The sequence below is a fragment of the Mobula hypostoma genome, chromosome 1 (assembly GCF_963921235.1).
Source record: "Mobula hypostoma chromosome 1, sMobHyp1.1, whole genome shotgun sequence".
Classification (NCBI taxonomy): Eukaryota; Metazoa; Chordata; class Chondrichthyes; order Myliobatiformes; family Myliobatidae; genus Mobula; species Mobula hypostoma.
The window spans coordinates 134,676,844-134,696,235 of NC_086097.1; the positions used below are offsets into that span (position 1 = coordinate 134,676,844).

Here is a 19,392-nt window from a genome sequence, read left to right on the forward strand (position 1 = left end):
TTTTTTAATATTATCCATTGTTGTATGACACTTGCTTTGTGTGGCATCATACAGATAGGCGATGATGTGTTCTGTTCTAGTTCAGAAATTTGCCCAATTTTGTCACTGTGTACTACTGGTAGATCTCCAATCCTACTATTTTACTTTAACAATGTAAGGATTGCAGTCGTATATGCTTTATAACCCAGTTAATTCAATCACCGTCTGAAAGGAAACTAATATATTGAAAATGGACATGTTCAATGTAAAAATTAAAATTTCCAGCTGCTGTGTTTTTGCATACAAAAAATGTAATAAAAGAGTCCACGGCAGACCACACAGTAGCATGGCAGTTAGCGTGATGCTATTACAGCTTGGGACTGTCTGGAGTTCAATTACAGTATCATGTGTAAAGAGTCTGTATGCCCCCACCCCATGGGATATGTGGGTTTTCCATGGGTGCTCCAGTATCATGTGTAAAGAGTCTGTGTGCCCACCCCATGGAGTGTGTGGGTTTTCCATGGACTGTGTGGGTTTTCCCCGGGTGCTCCAGTTTCCTCTCACAGTCCGAGGATGAATCGGTAGGTTAATTGGTCATTGTAAGCTGCCCTGGGGGGTTTGTTTGGGTAACTGGGGCAGCATGGCTCAAAGGGGCAGAAGGACCTACTCACGCTGTATCGCTAAATAAAATAGGCATTTGTTAAAACAAATAAATATTGTAAGCCAGATGCAGACAACGGCGGTGAAGTGTTTTCTGTACTTTGGATTTCTGTTCACTCCTCTGGAAAACAGTCCTTCTGTTGAACACACAAACATTGCTGGGCTACTTACCCACATATGTGGCACTTGTATTCTCGAACCCCAAGGTGCCGTTTGACATGATTACGAGCATCTCCCAACTGTGCTGTTGCAAAGTTACAGAGTGTACATCGGAAAGGCTTTGATCCTATGGTTTAAGGAGAAAATAAAATGCACAGTTAGGTAAAATAACAACAAAGCAAATTATGTAATCATAGATAATTAGTACACATCCCCTGAATACTGGAACACTTTATTTGGAGTAGATAAATTGGATAAGATTTATGTGTCTTTTATCTTAATATACTTCCCGGCATGGAAGTGTAACAAAGCCCAAAGCTTTACAGCTCCAGCTGCAAGATCAGGGTTTGATTCCTATCACTATCTGTTAAAAGTTTGTATGTTCTTGCAGTGGCCATGTGGGTTTCCTCCACATGCTCCAGTTTCTTGCCACATCCCAAAAGATGATCAGGCTAGGGTTAGTGAGTTGTGGCCATGCTATGTTGGTGTTGGAAGGGTGGTGACACTTGCAGTCGACCCAGCACAATCCTCACAAGTTTGATTTGACACAAATGACACATTTCACTGTATTTTTCAATGTACACGTGACAAATAAAGCTAATTCTTTTTTTCCTTTCCTATTCACCTTTCCATAACTGAAAAATGCAGAAAGTAGCACAGGACATTTAGAAGAAAACTGATACAGAAAAATAAAACAATTTCACCTGTTCAAAACTAAAGGACAAGGTTGCTGAGAGACACGAGATTATGTAGATGCTGGTAACCTAGAACAACACAAACCGCTGGAGAGGAGATGCAGCACTTCACCAGCAAATCTGTTAGGGTCATTTATTGTATCCAATGTTCCTGTTGTGGCCTCCTCTGCATCGGTGAGACCCAACGCTGATGGTTCCTTCTCTCCATCCACTACAACAGCCAGAATCTCTCGATGGCCACCCACTTCAATTCCACTTCCCATTCCCATACCAACATATCTGTCCATGGCCTCCTCTACTGCCTAGATGAAGCCATGCAGGTTGGAAGAGCAACACCTCATATTCCGTCTGGGTAGTCTCCAACCTAATGGAATGAGCAACTCCCTCTGGATCCCCACTTCCTTCCCTTTATTCAGAGGTCTACTGTCTTCTTCTTCAGCCCTTTATTCCTTCCACTTATTACCTCTGAGCTTCTCCAATCCATTTCCTTTCATATCCCTTCCCCTACTTTACCCCTCACCTGAATTCAAGAATCACCTGCCAGACTGTGCTCCTCTATCTCCCCCACCTTTTTATTCTGGCTCAGGCTCCAGTCCTGATGAAGGATCTTGGCCCAAAACATTGACTGATTATTTCACTCCATAGATATTGCCTGACCTGCTGAGTTCCTCCAGCATTTTCAAGGCCACACACTACATTGGGCTACTTCTGGGCTGCAAATTCCTTTCATAACATCTGAAGGATGAAGAGAGGGGTGTGATCCAAGAATCCAAACTCACAAAGGAAATTGTAAGAGGCACATGTTGAAGATTTTGTTTTAGTGATAAAATTAAAAGAATATAAAATCTCAAACTGACTCTGGCAGAAAAGTAATGGCTTAACTATTATGACTCCTGACTTCAGTAAGAGAATCCACACTAGTGCAATCAATATAGTCTTAAGGAACAGAAATGTCCTTATTTAGAAAGTGTGTTGAAAGTATTGAGTTCTTCTTCCCTGGATCTAATGTCAAAACATATGTGGGATGGCCCATGTTCATTCAGGTTAATTTATTTTGAGAGATCTTACTGGGACAACAAAAAATACGAAACTTAATTCTACCTCTAACAATATAACCTGAATAAATGTTGGTCTTCACAACAAAATTTCACATTCCATGAATGAATTTTTGGAAAACAAGGGGTCTTTCTTAAATAAGCACATAACAGTAGGAGAGATCTCATTCTTCCACCATGTTATGATGAATATTCCTCCACAGCCCATTACTTTAAAAGCATGCACATTTTGATCCTTTAAGATAAGATCTCAGCAAATGACAAATTTGAGAAACAGATGCACATGTTTCTCCAGTTCAGTATTACCAGTCACTGGTCAACAGCCCTAAGAATGGCTTTATCACCTGAAATTTGGTTATACGATAACAAAACCCTCATTATGCGTTATGAATTCTGGCATCTTACACATGAAGGCAAACTAATGCACAAACAAGTGAGATGTGTTGGGATATTAACGAATCAGGTGATTTACTTGACATGGAATAATAACTTACTTTAATGTAACAAGATATCTCAGCACAATTATCAAAATTTGGCATTAAGTCACATTGGAATACATTGCAGTATATAACCACGGGTTTGGTCAAACTGCTTGAAATTGGAAGTCTTAAAATTGGAAAGGCCAGTAGGAAGAGAAAGCTACAGCTTATAGAAATGCCAACCAAAGTAAAGACAGATTAAGTCAAGCAATTGAAATTGAGGAAGATTAAGAAATCTGAATTTGAAAGCAAATATTTTAGAGAAATATAGAAAAGCAAACTAGGGATATTAGATAGGGGATCACCGAGAGATTTTGACAACAATAGGCAGAACTCTAAAACTGATGCATTGTTTAACTGGGAGTCGAAGTAGACCAGCCAATTCTCATGGTTGGGTGTGACACAGCTCATGTTAGCACACAGGCAAGCAGAATTTTGGATGACCTTAAGTAAAAACAATAGCTGACCAGTAGTTATTTGGACCAATCAAGTTTGAGCATACAAAGGCACAAATGAGGGTTTCTGAAACAAAAGCACGAGTAACGTTATAGTGGATGTCAGTAGTTTCAGGTGATGTTGTGGATATGTGGTTCATTATGAATGAACAGAGCACCTGTCAATTATTTCCAGCCTCCTACACAAAGACTTAAATGCAGAAACATAGAAACATAGAAAATAGGTGCAGGAGTAGGCCATTTGGCCCTTCGAGCCTGCACCACCATTCAATATGATCATGGCTGATCATCCAACTCAGAACCCTGTACCTGCCTTCTCTCCATACCCTCTGATCCCTTTAGCCACAAAGGCCATATCTAACTCCCTCTTAAATATAGCCAATGAACTGGCATCAACTGTTTCCTGTGGCAGAAAATTCCACAGATTCACCACTCTCTGTGTGAAGTAGTTTTTCCTCATCTCAGTCCTAAAAGGCTTCCCCTTTATCCTTAAACTGTGACCCCTCGTTCTGGACTTCCCCAACATCAGGAACAATCTTCCTGCATCTAGCCTGTCCAATCCCTTTAGGATTTTATACGTTTCAATAAGATCCCCCCCAATCTTCTAAATTCCAGTGAGTATAAGCCTAGTCGATCCAATCTTTCATCATATGAAAGTCCTACCATCCCAGGAATTAATCTGGTGAACCTTCTTTGTACTCCCTCCAGGGCAAGAATGGCTTTCCTCAGATTAGGGGACCAAAACTGCATACAATACTCCAGGTGTGGTCTCATCAAGGCCTTGTACAACTGCAGTAGTACCTCCCTGCTCCTGTACTCGAATCCTCTTGCTATGAATGCCAGCATACCATTTGCCTTTTTTACCGCCTGCTGTACCTGCATGCCCACTTTCAATGACTGGTGGATAATGACACCCAGGTCTCATTGCACCTCCCCTTTTCCTAATCGGCCACCATTCAAACAATATTCAGTTTTCCTGTTTTTGCCACCAAAGTGGATAACCTCACACTTATCCACATTAAATTGTATCTGCCATGACTTTGCCCACTCACCGAACCTATCCAAGTCACCCTGCATCCTCTTAGCATCCTCCTCACAGCTAACACTGCCACCCAGCTTCGTGTCATCCGCAAACTTGGAGATGCTGCATTTAATTCCCTCATCTAAGTCATTAATATACATTATAAACAACTGGAGTCGCAGCACTGAGCCTTGCGGTACCCCGCTAGGGGTACCCCTGCCATTCTGAAAAGGTCCCGTTTATTCCCACTCTTTGCTTCCTGTCTGCCAACCAATTCTCTATCCACATCAATACCTTACCCCCAATACCGTGTGCTTTAAGTTTGCACACTAATCTCCTGTGTGGGACCTTGTCAAAAGCCTTTTGAAAATCCAAATATACCACATCCACTGGTTCTCCCCTATCCACTCTACTAGTTACATCCTCAAAAAATTCTATGAGATTCGTCAGACATGATTATCCTTTCACAAATCCATGCTGACTTTGTCCAATGATTTCACCGCCATCCAAATATGCTGTTATCTCATCTTTGATAACTGACTCTAGCATTTTCCCCACCACCAATGTTAGGCTAACAATTCCCCAGTTTCTCTCTCCCTCCTTTTTTAAAAAGTGCAGTTACATTAGCCACCCTCCAATCCTCAGGAACTAGTCCAGAATCTAAAGAGTTTTGAAAAATTATCACTAATGCATCCACTATTTCTTGGGCTACTTCCTTAAGCACTCTGGGATGCAGACCATCTGGCCCTGGGGATTTATCTGCCTTTAATCCCTTCAATTTACCTAACACCACTTCCCTACTAACATGTATTTCCCTCAGTTACTCCATCTCACTAGACCCTCGGTCCCCTACTAATTCCGGAAATTATTTATGTCCTCCTTAGTGAAGACAGAACCAAAGTAGTTATTCAATTGGTCTGCCATGTCCTTGCTCCCCATAATCAATTCACCTGTTTCTGTCTGCAGGGGACCTACATTTGTCTTAACTAATCTTCTTCTTTTCACATATCTATAAAAGCTATCACAGTCAGTTTTTATGTTCCCTGCCAGTTTTCTCTCATAATCTTTTATCCCTTTCCTAATTAAGCCTTTTGTCCTCCTCTGCTGGACTCTGAATTTCTCCCAGTCCTCAGGTGAGCCGCTTTTTCTGGCTAATTCGTATGTTTCTTCTTTGGAATTGATACTATCCCTAATTTCCCTTGTCAGCCACGGGTGCACTACCTTCCCTGGTTTATTCTTTTGCCAAACTGGGATGAACAATTGTTGTAGTTCATCCATGTGATCTTTAAGTGCTTGCCATTGCATATCCACCGTCAACCCTTAAAGTATCATTTGCCAGTCTATCTTAGCTAATTGACATCTCATACCTTCAAGGTTACCCTTCTTTAAGTTCAGAACCTTTGTTTCTGAATTAACTATGTCACTCTCCATCTTAATGAAGTATGCCACCATATTATGATCACTCTTACCCAAGGGGCCTCTCACGTCAAGATTGCTAATTAACCCTTCCTCATTGCTCAATACCCAATCTAGAATGGCCTGCTCTCTAGTTGGTTCCTCGACATGTTGGTTTAGAAAACCATCCCGCATACATTCCAGGAAATCCTCTTCCTCAGCACCCTTACCAATTTGGTTCACCCAATCCATATGCAGATTGAAGTCACCCTCCTTTATTGCACGCATTTCTAATTTCCTGTTGAATGTCATCACCAATCTCACTACTACTGTTAGGTGGCCTGTACACAACTCCCAACAGCATTTTCTGCCCCTTAGTGTTATGCAGCTCTACCGATTCCACATTCTCCTGGCTAATGTCCTTCCTTTCTATTGCGTTAATCTCCTCTCTAACCAGCAATGCTACCCCACCTCCTTTTCTTTCATGTCTATCCCTCCTGAATATTGAATATCCCTGAATGTTGAGCTCCCATCCTTGGTCACCCTGGAGCCATGTCTCTGTGATCCCAACTATATCAGATTCATTAATAACAATCTGCACTTTTAATTCATCAACCTTGTTACGAATGCTCCTTGCCTTGACACACAAAGCCTGCAGGCTTGCTTTTACAACACTCTTCGCCCTTATACAATTATGTTGAAAAGTGGCCCTTTTTGATTTTTGCCCTGGATTTGCCGGCCTGCCACTTTTACTTTTCACCTTACTACTTATTGCTTCTACCCTCATTTTACACCCCTCTGTCTCTCTGCACTTGTTCCCATCCCCCTGCCACATTAGTTTAAATCCTCCTGAACAACAGTAGCAAATGTTCCCCCTAGGACATTGGTTCCAGTCCAGCCCAGGTGCAGACCGTCCTGTTTGTACTGGTCCCACCTCCTCCACAACTGGTTCCAATGCCCCAGAAATTTGAATCCCTCCCCTTGCACCATTTTTCAAGCCACGTATTCATCTGATGTATCTTCCTATTTCTACTCTGACTAGCACGTTGCACTGGTAGTAATCCAGAGATTAAAATCTTATCACTCAAATTTCTGAAGAAATTCACTCTCAGAAAGGAATATAAACAAATATTCCTTTATTTTTTTTCCCTTCTTCAATACCCAAGATCCCTTGTACAGAAATGATTCAACTGGAAAATGATGTTCCTTGTTTTCAAATCCCTCGTGTCTTCTTCCAGCCCTACAATCCTCTGTTTCCTGCACCCCACTAATTCTAAACATCAGATTCTGGTCACTCCAATATTGTCAGCAATGTATTCAGTTGTCAGGTCCCAAAACATGACATCCCTCCTCAATCCCCCTGTTGCTTAATCATCTCCCCTTCTTTGAGGTGCTCCTTAAAACCTCTTTCTCTCTGGTCAACCTTCTTTCTTTGCCTTTTGTACAGGAGCACAAGAAAATAGGAACAGGAGTTGGCCAGTTGGCTCCTCTAATCTGGCTCATCGTTCTGTACGATCATGGCTAATCTATCTCAGTCCTCAGCTTCTTCCTTGTGTGAACCAAGTGACAAATGTATTATCATGAGTTTTGCCTGTGTGCATTTAAACAAAAATTGACTGAGCACTGCTCTCGTTGTTTGTCCTTGAGAAATTCATAATTAAGTTTTTCAATACCATGTACTAACCTAACTAAACTACGGTATAGATCATTGGAAATTAGGTTGAAATGTCAAAATTTTGAATTTTCTGAATACCTGTTTAATTCTACAAGAGTTTCAATTTGTCTCATACAGAATGAAAATGATTCCAAACAATGCTTATCAAAAAATCCTCACGATTACATTAAGCTGTGGAGAATATGCTAAATTGCTAGTTTTCACAGCATTATGAAAAGGTGTCTGTTTACTTCCAAGCACTATAAATAATGCTACCTGCCTATCAGAAATGGATGATGTATCTTTAAAAACTAGACATCTCAGCACACGTGCACACCCCTACGTTGATTGCACACCCATTCTACTGTATATAAAAGTGTTTACAAAACCTATTATAGATAGAAATAAACAGCATACAATTACATTTTACTAATGACAGTACTAATTACCCAAATAGAAATGCTCACAATTGTTTTAGTAATTTTAAGTGATTTTTAGATGTCCAATTATCTTGTGTTTGAGAAAACAAAATGGTGCTAAACATTTTGATGAAAGGTAGGTTATTACAACTGTCATTGTACCAAGACAGTTCATACACTTCATTGAGCTGTTTAGTGTTTACTAATTGATTATTAAACAAATAAGGACTATTCTTTAATTCCACTTGTTCTGCGGAATACAATTAAACTAGTCATCGTCCCCAGCACCACCATCACCCCAGGGTGCAACCTTGTTTCTTTCAATTTAAAGGCTTCATGTACAAATCTTCCCCAATTGTCCATTGCAAATTACAAATAGTCATCAACTAAATACAAAGGTTTCAAAACCAGATTTTGACACACACCCAAGAAAAATATTACATAGGATACACATAACAGAACTAAAAAAAATCAAGGAAAAGTGCAAGATGACCCAAGATAAATCAGGAGTGATAGAGCTATCTAGAGCTATCTGGATGTGGAGTTATTATTTTCCACCACAGTTCTCACAGTCTCAATAAACTGCTGGTAAACCTTATGATTAGAATTAGAATTATGAAGAAAGGCTGATAGCAAAGCTTGGTACAAACTATGTCAGAGAGCTGTAATTGATCTGTACCAGGTTTTATAACCCATCTCCTTTTCATTTAAAAGTAAGTGGTGCAATGGCATCATGATGCTTTGCACCACTTATCTGTCCAAACATCAGATCAATTTGCACTAGTATTATTCAACAAGTTAAAAGAAAACAACTTGCATTTTTACAGCTACTTTACCAACCTCAGGATGTCCTCAAAACACCTTAGAGCCAATGAAGCAGTTTAGGGTTATTGTTGTAATGTAGGAAGCATTTAGATTAGATTAGATTCAACTTTATTGTCATTGTGCAGAGTACAGACACAAAGCCAATGAAATGCAGCTATTTTGCACACAATGAGCTCCCATACACAGCAATGCAATACTGGATTTGGTAATTTTGATCAAGAAACAGATATTAGTCCTAGGACACTGTGTATAGATATCCTGCTCTTCAGAAAAGGCACCTCCAGCAGATTTGGTGTTGGGAACTATAAGCAATATTTAACTAGCTAATGTAACACAGATTTAGGGAGATGGTTATGCTTAGTTGAAAAGGCAAGATTCAGAAGAGGTGAGACACAGGTATTTAAGTAAGAAATTCCTGACTGAAAGTCTGTAGCAGTTGAAGAACATTAGTAGTAAAAAGATGGGACAAGAGATGTAGGCAAAGGACAGGATGGGATGGTGGCGGGGGTGGGGGTGACAGTTTCAGAAGCTGAACTGAAAATAGCAATCAGTGGCTGCCTGGTTTAATTGGTTTCTCTTTTAACAGATTACACTCCATTTGCTGAATTCTTTAGGCACCTTCCATTCTTGAAACATAGCCAAGATTTGAGTTGGGACAGAGGCTAGAATGTAGCCACAGTTAGGGCAGGAGTTCAGGCACAAGAAGGGAAAAAACATCCAAAAAGGGCATGCTCCTATTAATGCAACAATAGAAGCACATTTATCACCATGAATTTATGGGCAGAGTCACACAAAGCAGAACTATGCTGACCCCTGGTACATTAGAGATCTGCCTGGGTCTAAACCTGAACCTCCAATGCAAACCCAACCAAACCAAGGCTAATTCAACCACAGTCTGACAGAACCATGACAATAAAAACTCAACCGTAAGACCATAAAGTATAGGGGCAGTAGGCCTTTCGGCCCATCAAGTCTGCTCCGCCATTCAATCATGGAATCTAAATCCATCCATGGCCTATCTAAACCAAACTGAACCATGGCCAAATCAGAACCAAGTCAAACATAAGGACTTAATTTTTGTTTTGATACCCAACACATACAGCCAGATCATCCTTTGCTTGGGTTGGGTAAGTATAAAGCCTTTTATTGCATTTATTCGTCAAGAGCCAGCCTGGCCCAGGCGTAAAGACATCATTTGACATACAAAGTATATACACAGATGCTTGGCTTAGCTTGGATAGCCAGCTGTATTGCAAGTCCAGTCACCCCCCTCTCTCAATGGCACTGTGTAATCTAAGAAGAGTGGATATTCAGGACAGCAATATAGAGATTGATAATCCACAGCAGGGGAGGTGCTGAGGAGAGACAAGTTTGGTAGGAAAAGAAACACTCATGGCTAATAACATAATCTATTATCTCACTATTACTTTAATCAGATGGTTTTGAGACAACAACCTGCTGATAGAGAAACTATTTCTCCTGCTGGTCTAGAGGCAACTCTGAATTTTTTATGAAGAAAACTTTTTAAATAATTCATATTTCTTATTATACATTTTCAATTTAGGAAGACAAGAGCTTTTATCAGTTTAAGGAAAGAGAACTACACTAATAATGAATACTTTAGTTGTATTTGACACACTTTTGTACCGTTTAATAAAATGCATTGTTCTAATTTTTGTATTGCTAAGTACAAGTAATGACAAACTTAGTGTCAAGAAGACTCAGCAACTCAAACAAGAAAATGTAAATTGTGCAAAGGAAATTATAAATAAATAGATGACATGTATTCACATATTGGATTACATGCAGGGTCATTACTGACCCATGCCTGTATTCTCACCATATATTGCACAAATTACTTCATGCTGCATATTGGTTCTCCCTGCTCAACTCATGCCCTGTGGAAAAATAAGCTGGAGTGCTAATGATGACTCCACATCTTGCCAAAGACAATGAGCACCTACACAGCTGAATGCACAGTTGTGCTGTGAGAGTGCTCTCAAGCAAGAGCTGTAATCACTGGACTGCTAGCTCACCCCTCAACACCAGTGAAGGCGAGCGGCTACTGTATTTACTCTTATCTATGACAAACAGGTCGCAGCACTAAGTTACAATTACAACAATAAATGACAACAACTTCTTACAGTTACACAGCGTATTAACGCAGTAAAACATTCCAAGATCATTGAAACAAAATTTGACCTATAGACAGGCACGAAACTGGGGCACACAATTGAAAGCTTAAAACTGTAGATTTTATGGAGGCACAAGAGACTGCTGGAATCTGAGGCAAGAAATAAAATGTTGAAGGAAATCAGCCAGTCAAGCAGCACATGTAGAGGGAAATGGACAGTTGACATTTTGAAACATTGTTTGTCCATTTCCCTCCACAGATGCTGCCTGACCCAGGACTTTCTTTGTTTTGGTAAATTTTATATGATGATTTTAGCAAAAATGAGAAAGAAATGGATAGAGATTAGGAGCAGAGTTCCAGCTTTAGGACCAAGCCAGCTAAAGCAGTAGTCTGTGTGGAGGAATAAGAATAGAGGATGAGCAAGAGAGTTGGAGGGAGGGTTTAGAATGATGTAGACCACATGAAGGTAGATGTGCAAATTGGCACCATAGCCATTAGACGTTGTAGCCTGCAGTGCCCGTACCTATGCTGTACTCTGCTAAGGGAAGCTCAAAAAGGTGGAAGACCAGAAGACCAAACCCACACAGTTGGAATTGAAAACATGGTTCCCAATTAGCTATGAAATTTCTCATCCAACACTGGTCAGCAAAGTCAAGGGTGACAGGCAAACAGGACTTTACGTACATGAGAGAACAAGCAGCAGGGTTTTGCAGTGTGATAGATGGATGGCTGACAAGGACTTATGGTAACAAAGGAATCAGGTATCAGTGATTAGCTGAAAAAGCAGTTACTAGCATTCTTATTGATGACACAGAGATACAATGTGAACAGGGAAAAAGTTAATTTGAGGTCAGCTGTACAAGGTAATCAACTAACCAAATTCATTCAAAAGTCGAACTTTCAATTGCAAAGATGCAGAAGGACTTTTGTCCCTCACTGTATACAGTCAAAGTTATATTTATATATTACTGGGCTTTAAATGAAATTGCAACGCAACATAATAAATAGTGCTTTGCATGTTAGAGGAGAAAAGTGGTTTGCTGTCTTCTTGATGCAGCAGGTATTCAGCAATAAAGGATAACAGCTCACTCTGGAACTTTGCACCAGAAGGATTTGTGCTTCCTCACTGGTACAAGCACCACGACTTCCAGACAATGAAACTGACACACAAGGTTATTCCCTTTGGAAGAATATCAGAAATCATATACCAATCAACTCAGGACTCTCTTGTGAGACTCTGTGCATATTTTTGGAAAAACTCCAGGAAGTGGTGCCTGTAAATGGAAACCTGTTCAGTCATACCTGGATCAGAATCAGAATGAGGTTGAAGATCACCGGCATATGCTGTGAAATTTGTTAACTTTGCAGCAGCAGTACAGTGCAATACATTATAAATAAACAAGAAAATCTGAATTAAAGTATATGTATATTAAATAGTTAAATTAAGCTAGGTAGTACAAAAAACAGAATTTTTTTAAAGAAGCAGTGAGGGTTCATGGGTTCCATGTCCTTTTAGAAATCAGATGGCAGAGGGAAAGAATCTGTTCCTCAATCATTGGGTGCATGCCCGCGGGCTTCTGTACCTCCTTCCTGATGGTAACAATGAGAAGAGAGCTTTTCCTGGGTGGTGATGTCCTTGATGCTGGAAGCCACTGTAATGAGGCACCACTCTTTGAAGATGTCCTGGATACTATGGAGGCTACTGCCCATAATGGAGCTGACTAATTTTACAAATCTCTACAACTTACTTTGATCCTGTGCAGTAGCCAGATGGTGATGCACCCAGTCAGAATACCCTCCACAGTATATCTGTAGAAGTTTGCTCTTGGTGACAAACCAAATCTACTCAAACTCCTGATGAAATATAGCTGCTGTCTTGCCTTCTTTATAGAATATTCCCCAATTTGTATCAAGTTAAATAGATAAAATGTCAAATGTACATTTCTGGTGATCTCTCTCACTAGATTACCTCAGTTCCGTTAACTAATTTCATTCACATTTCTACAAAACAATCCTGGATGCTACCAAATGAATTTTCTCTTATCTCTTAAACACCATTCCTCATACATTTTAATCTATTCATCCAAGCAAATTTTAATACCATGACTGTAATGATATCACAGATAATATTGCTGCACTTATCCAGTAATCAACTGGATCAAGTCTACTATCCATCTGGGGCACAGCTTAAACAAGAAGCTCAATGGGTGCAATCTCTCATTACTTAAGTATAAAAAGATAACATCAACAAAGTCTTGTTCCAAATTTCAGGGAGATCATGTTGATCCCCTCAGTGGTGGGCGGGGGATTAACCATGTCACTACAAAATCGAAAGGAAATGCAAGGGACCATCAAGACCTCACTGCATTGAGAGAGGACCAGCTCCAAGCACATTGGTTGTCCAGTTTCCAGGTCAAGGAATGAAGTGAAACTAAATAGTACACATTTTCATAAACGGTCTAATGTCTCATTATGTTTCAATAACTATGTTGATAATTGGGCAAAAACTAGAAAAAAAAGAGGAAGCATTCCAATTGGTATGATTTAGAAACATAGTAAACCTACAGCACAATACAGGCCCTTCGGCCCACAAAGCTGTGCCAAACATGTCCTTACCTTAGAAATTACCTAGGATTACCCATAGCCCTCTATTTTTCTAAGCTCCATAACTTATCCAGGAGACTCTTAAAAGACCCTATCGTATCCGCCTTCACCACCGTCGCGGGCAGCCCATTCCATGCACTCACCACTCTCTGTGTAAAGAAATTTACCCCTGACATATCCTCTGTACCTACTTCCAAGCACCTTAAAACTGCGCCCTCTCGTGCTAGCCATTTCAGCCCTGGGAAAAAGCCTCTGACTATCCACATGATCAATGCCTCTCATCACCTTGTACACCTCTATCAGGTCACCTCTCATCCTCCGTCACTCCAAGGAGAAAAGGCCGAGTTCACTCAACCTATTCTCATAAGGCTCCACAATCCAGGCAATCTAGGTAGATCTCCTCTGACCCTTTCTATGGTTTCCACATCCTTCCTGCAGTAAGGCAACCAGAACTGAGCACAGTATTCCACATGGCATCTGACCAGGGTCCTATATAGCTGCAACATTATCTCTCGGCTCCTAAACTCAATCCCACGATTGATGAAGGCCAATGCACCGTATACTTTCTTAACCACAAAGTCAACCTGTGCAGCAGTTTTGAGTGTCCTATGGACTCAGACCCAAAGATCCCTCTGATCCTTCACACTGCCAAGAATCTTACCATTAATACTATATTCTGCCATGACATTTGACCTACCAAAATGAACCACCTCACACTTATCTAGGTTGAACTCCATCTGCCACTTCTCAGCCCAGTTCTGCATCCTATCAATGTCCCACTGTAACCTCTGACAGCCATCCACATTATCCACAACACCCCCAACCTTTGTGTCATCAGCAAATTTACTAATCCATCCCTCCACTTCTTCATCCAGGTCATTTATAAAAATCATGAAGAGGTAGGGGTCCCAGAAGAGATCCCTGAGGCATACCACTGGTCACCGACCTCCATGCACAATATGACCTGTCTTCAACCACTCTTTGCCTTCTGTGAGCAAGCCAGTTCTGGATCCACACAGCAATGTCCCCTTGGATCCCATGCCTCCTTACTTTCTCAATAAGCCTTGCATAGGGTACACGTGTCAAATGCCTTGCTGAAATCCATATACACTATACCTACTGCTCTACATTCATCAATGTGTTTAGTCACATCCTCAAAAAATTCAATCAGGCTTGTAAGGCACGACCTACCTTTGACAAAGCCATGCTGACTACTAATCATATTATCCCTCTCCAAATGTTCATAAATCCTGTCTCTCAGGATCTTCTCCATCAACTTACCAACCACTGAAGTGAGACTTATTGGTCTATAATTTCCCGGGCAATCTCTACTCCCTTTCTTGAATAAGGGAACAACATCTGCAACCCTCCAATCCTCTGGAACCTCTTCCGTCCTCATTGATGATGCAAAGATCATCGCCACAGGCTCAGCAATCTCCTCCCTCACCTCTCACAGTAGCCTAGGGTGCATTTCGTCCAGTCCCGGTGACTTACCCAACTTCATGATTTCCAAAAGCTCCTGCACATCCTCTTTCTTAAAATCTACATGCTCAAGCTGTAAGTCATCCCTACAAATCGCCTAAATCCTTTTCCATAGTGAATACTGAAGCAAAGTATTCATTAAGTATCTCGACTACCTCCTCTGGTTCCATACACACTTTTCCATTGTTACACTTGATTGGTCCTATTTTCTCACATCTTATCCTCTTGCTCTTCACATACCTGTAGAATGCCTTGGGGTTTTCCTTAATCCTGTCCACCAAGGCCCCTTCTGGCTCTCCTAATTTCACTCTTAAGCTTCTTCTTGCTAGCCTTATAATCTTCTAGATCTCTATCTTTATCTAGTTTTTTGAACCTTTCATTAGCTCTTCTTTTCTTCCTGATTAGATTTACAACACGGTTCCTGTACCCTACCATCCTTTCCCTGTCTCATTGGAACACACCTATACAGAACTCCATGCAAATATCCCCTGAATATTTGCCATATTCCTTCCATACATTTCTCTGAGAACATCTGTTCCCAATTTATGCTTCCAGGTTCCTGCCTGATAGCTTCATATTTCCCTTACTTCCAAGATCTTGCCTGATAAACTCATATTTTCTAACTTGTCTGTTCCTATCCCTCTCCAATGCTATAGTAAAGGAGTTAGAATTGTGATCACTATCTCCAAAATTTTTTCCCACTGAGAGATCTGACACCTGACCAGGTTCATTTCCCAATACCAGATCAAGTACAGCCCCTCCTCTTGTAGGCTTATCTACATATTGTGTCAGGAAACCTTCCTCAACACACCTAACAAACTCCACCCCATCTGAACCCCTCGCTCTAGGGAGATGCCAATCGATATTTGGGAAATTAAAATCACCCACCATAGCAACCTTGTTATGATTACACCTTTCTGGAATCTGTCTCCCTATCTGCTCCTCGATGTCCCTGTTACTATTGGGTGACAAGGGGTGTTTCCTGGGCATCTGCACAGAACTGTTAGCTTTTTTTTTCAAAAAAACACACGTACTTGGAGATGGAGCTGTTCATCCCTGCTGCAAATGCTTGCTAGGAAGTGCAATTTGCGTGTATAGGCCACCCCTGGGTAATGAACAAATTCCATTTTGAGAGCATCCTTAACACAATTTTGTCTACAAGCTCAAAAATAAACAACATCATTTCATTGTCGTTCCTTCACTGTCGCTGGGTCAAAATCAGGGAATTCCCTCCCTAACAGCACTGCAGGTGCACCTACAGCTCAGGGACTGCAGCGATTCATCACCACCTTCTCAAGGGCAACCAGGGATGAACAATAAATGTTGGCTTAGCTGGCGACGCCCACATCCCGTAAATGAATTTTAAAAAGTAGTAACTATCACTGTAATATTGTAATGAATAACATCATAAGCACTTAAGACTGACAAGAAATAACAATTACTAGAAGTAGAGAGAGAGAACGACATAGGAGATGAGTGCTATCATTCATAGGATGCATAAGACTTTTGAATTTAATAATAACATGAGATCTCATTCATAATGTATGGTTGTCCAGAAGTCAAGTATTTGTAACCCAGGGACACACTACAGATGGAAATGGCTAAGGAACACAGGCAATGAGTTGATAAGGATGTGGCAGGTATAGTTCAATATGGTATTTGGACAGAATCTCACTAGAAAGAAAAATTTAAAATTTTCTCAATAAAGAGAAAAGAGCTGTGCAGGAGCAGAGGGATTTCAATAAAAAGAAAGGTACATGAAACGTAATCGAAGAGGTAACAGAATGAATATCTCAAAAGATTGGAGAACAAAAGGGAAGAATACTTCAGTAGTACTTAGTATATTTCGTCAGATACCTTAAGAGTTACTATGTTCTGCTTCAGACATTGTATCTCATGCTTTTAAGAGTGCATGTCAAATACATTAGACAGAAGTTAGGGCTTAATGGATAAGCTGATAAAGGCAGTTTGCTTGAAAATGTCTTCTATAAATTTGCTGATGATGCAACTATTGTTGGCAAAATCTCAGATGGAGGCAAGAGAGTGTACAGGAGCAAGATATACCAGCTAGTTGAGTGGTGTCGCAGCAACAACTTTGTACTCAACATTACAACCCAACAGCTGATTGTGGACTTCAGAAAGGTTAGGACGAGGGAATATGAACCAATGCTCAAAGGGATGAGAAGTGAAAAGAGTGAGCAAGATCTCTGAGGATCTAATCTGGTCCTAACATATCGATGCAGTTATAAAAAAGACAAGATAGTGACTATATTTCATTCGGAGTTTGAGAAGATTTGGTTTGTCACCCAAAACACTCAAAAACTTTACAGGTGTACAGTGGAGAGCGTTCTGACATGCTGTATTACTGTCTAGAATGGGAGGTGGGGGGGGGGGGGAAGAGAGGGCTACTGCACAGGATCAAAAGCTACAGAAAGCTGTAAAATTAATCAGCTCCATCTTGGATACCATCTTAAGCAGTATCCAAGACATCTTCAAGGAGCGGTGCCTTGGGAAGGCATCGTCCATCATTAAGGATCCCCACCACCCAGGTCATGCCCTCTTCTCATTGTTACTGTCAGGAAGGAGGTACAGAAGCCTGAAGACACACACTCAGCAATTCAGGAACAGCTTCTTCCCCTCTGCCATGCAATTCCTAAATGGATGTTGAACCCAAGAACATTAATCCACCTTTACTTATTATTTCTGTTTTTGCTCTTTTTTAAATTTAACTACTTAATATACATATATACTTACAGTAATTGATTTATTTTTTTCCCTATATTATCATGTGTTGCATGGTACTGCTGCTGCCAAGTTAACAAATTTCACAACTTGTCAGTGATATTAAACCTGATTCTGATTTTGAAATAGCTTGCATTCCCTTATGTTTAGAAAGGTAATGAGAAATAAAACTGTGTTGAAAATGAGTAACTGTTTTAAAAAAGTAGTTCATTGATACGATAATCAATGGGACAAGAGCAAACTGGCTCAGTCAAAATGAGGATCACAGAGAAGTCCTTAAGCCTCATTTCACACATTTGAACTTTTCCTTCGATCAGTGAGTCTTCTATTTCCTTCTCTTGCATATTTACATCCAAGTTCCCCTTAAAATGCACCTACACATTTCGCCTCTACAAGTATGAGAGGGAGTGCCACATTCTACTCACTCACTTGGTGCAAAACGTTCTCCTGAATTCCCTTTTAGAAAAGGAGAAGCCTGCTTGACTGCCAAAGTAAAACAGAACTCAATTATGGTCAAGCCAAACAGGAGGACATTTAGTTTCTTTGGTACCCAGTCACTGCCAAGATTCTGTCAGGTATCCTACAAGGCACAGCACTGGAGGGCTCCCCAAATGATCCAAATTTGAAAACCTAATGGCAAATATGCTTCTTTCTTTTGTCCCTCTCTGCCAGTCAAACTCATCAGCTCTTTGTCCCGAAGTCCAGGCAACATCTCAACCCCTTTCCACCAGCAAATTATCCCAGTGCCTTGCTGATTACACCAAACAATCAAAGGGCAGTGATCCTTTGCCCAGAGTCTTCATGATGCTTGCTAAGTGACCTCATGTCCTTGGAAACAAGCCATACCCCCAGACCAAGCAGCATGATAAGACACTTCATTAGACTTCAAGTTCAAGCTAGGTAGCTGGGTTCCAAAAAAAATTCCAAACCTATTGCAGGACCAGACCAACATCATGGCCTCAACAGCCCTCAGCAGCCCTCAGCAAGCTTTTTCCTCAAGTCCGAAGCACTGATACCCATTGGGTTAATGGAGGCTGCCACATTTCCTGATACAAGTATAAAACTACTCCATGGACTGTTAACCCATTTATGGTTTAAGCCAGGGTCATCTAAAGCAGTGGTCCCCAACCACCGGGCCGCAAAGCATGTGGAAATGATATGATTTGGCAATATGAAATGGTACGACTCAGCTGCACCTTTCCTCATTCCCTGTCACGCACTGTTGAACTTGAACACCTCATCCCCCACCCCCAGCCCCACCCCCCCCCAGTCAGCCAGTCCGCAAGAATATTGTCAATATTAAACAGGTCTGCGGTGCAAAAAAAGGGTTGGGGACCCCTGATCTCAAGCACCAATGACTTTAAATGCCCATGAATATTACTTTTTTTTTTGCAATGTTTACTGAGGGAGGAATCTCAATCTAGTTTCTCTTTATCAACTACCAGAGCAATTATATGTTATGATCTGACAGCTGCCCCTCAATTCACAGTACTCCACCACGCCAAAGCAAAATAATGCATATGCTAGGAATCAGAAGTGAAAACAGAAAATGCTAGAAGTCTTCAGCAGATCAGGCAGCACCTGTGCAAAGAGATACAGAGTTAATATTTCAGAACAATGACCTTCCATAAGAA

At 40.8% G+C, this 19,392-nt stretch overlaps 1 protein-coding gene across 3 annotated transcripts in view; it reads right to left on the reverse strand.

Annotated features, from left to right (window-relative positions):
- znf407 (zinc finger protein 407) overlaps positions 1 to 19,392 on the reverse strand; it is a 509,138-nt gene that overhangs the window by 411,528 nt on the left and 78,218 nt on the right. For all 3 annotated transcript variants that reach the window (XM_063056048.1, XM_063056031.1, XM_063056041.1), the window contains exon 3: positions 811 to 925. In XM_063056048.1, coding sequence (XP_062912118.1) covers positions 811 to 925 — 115 coding nt within the window. The remainder of the gene's footprint in view (positions 1 to 810; positions 926 to 19,392) is intronic.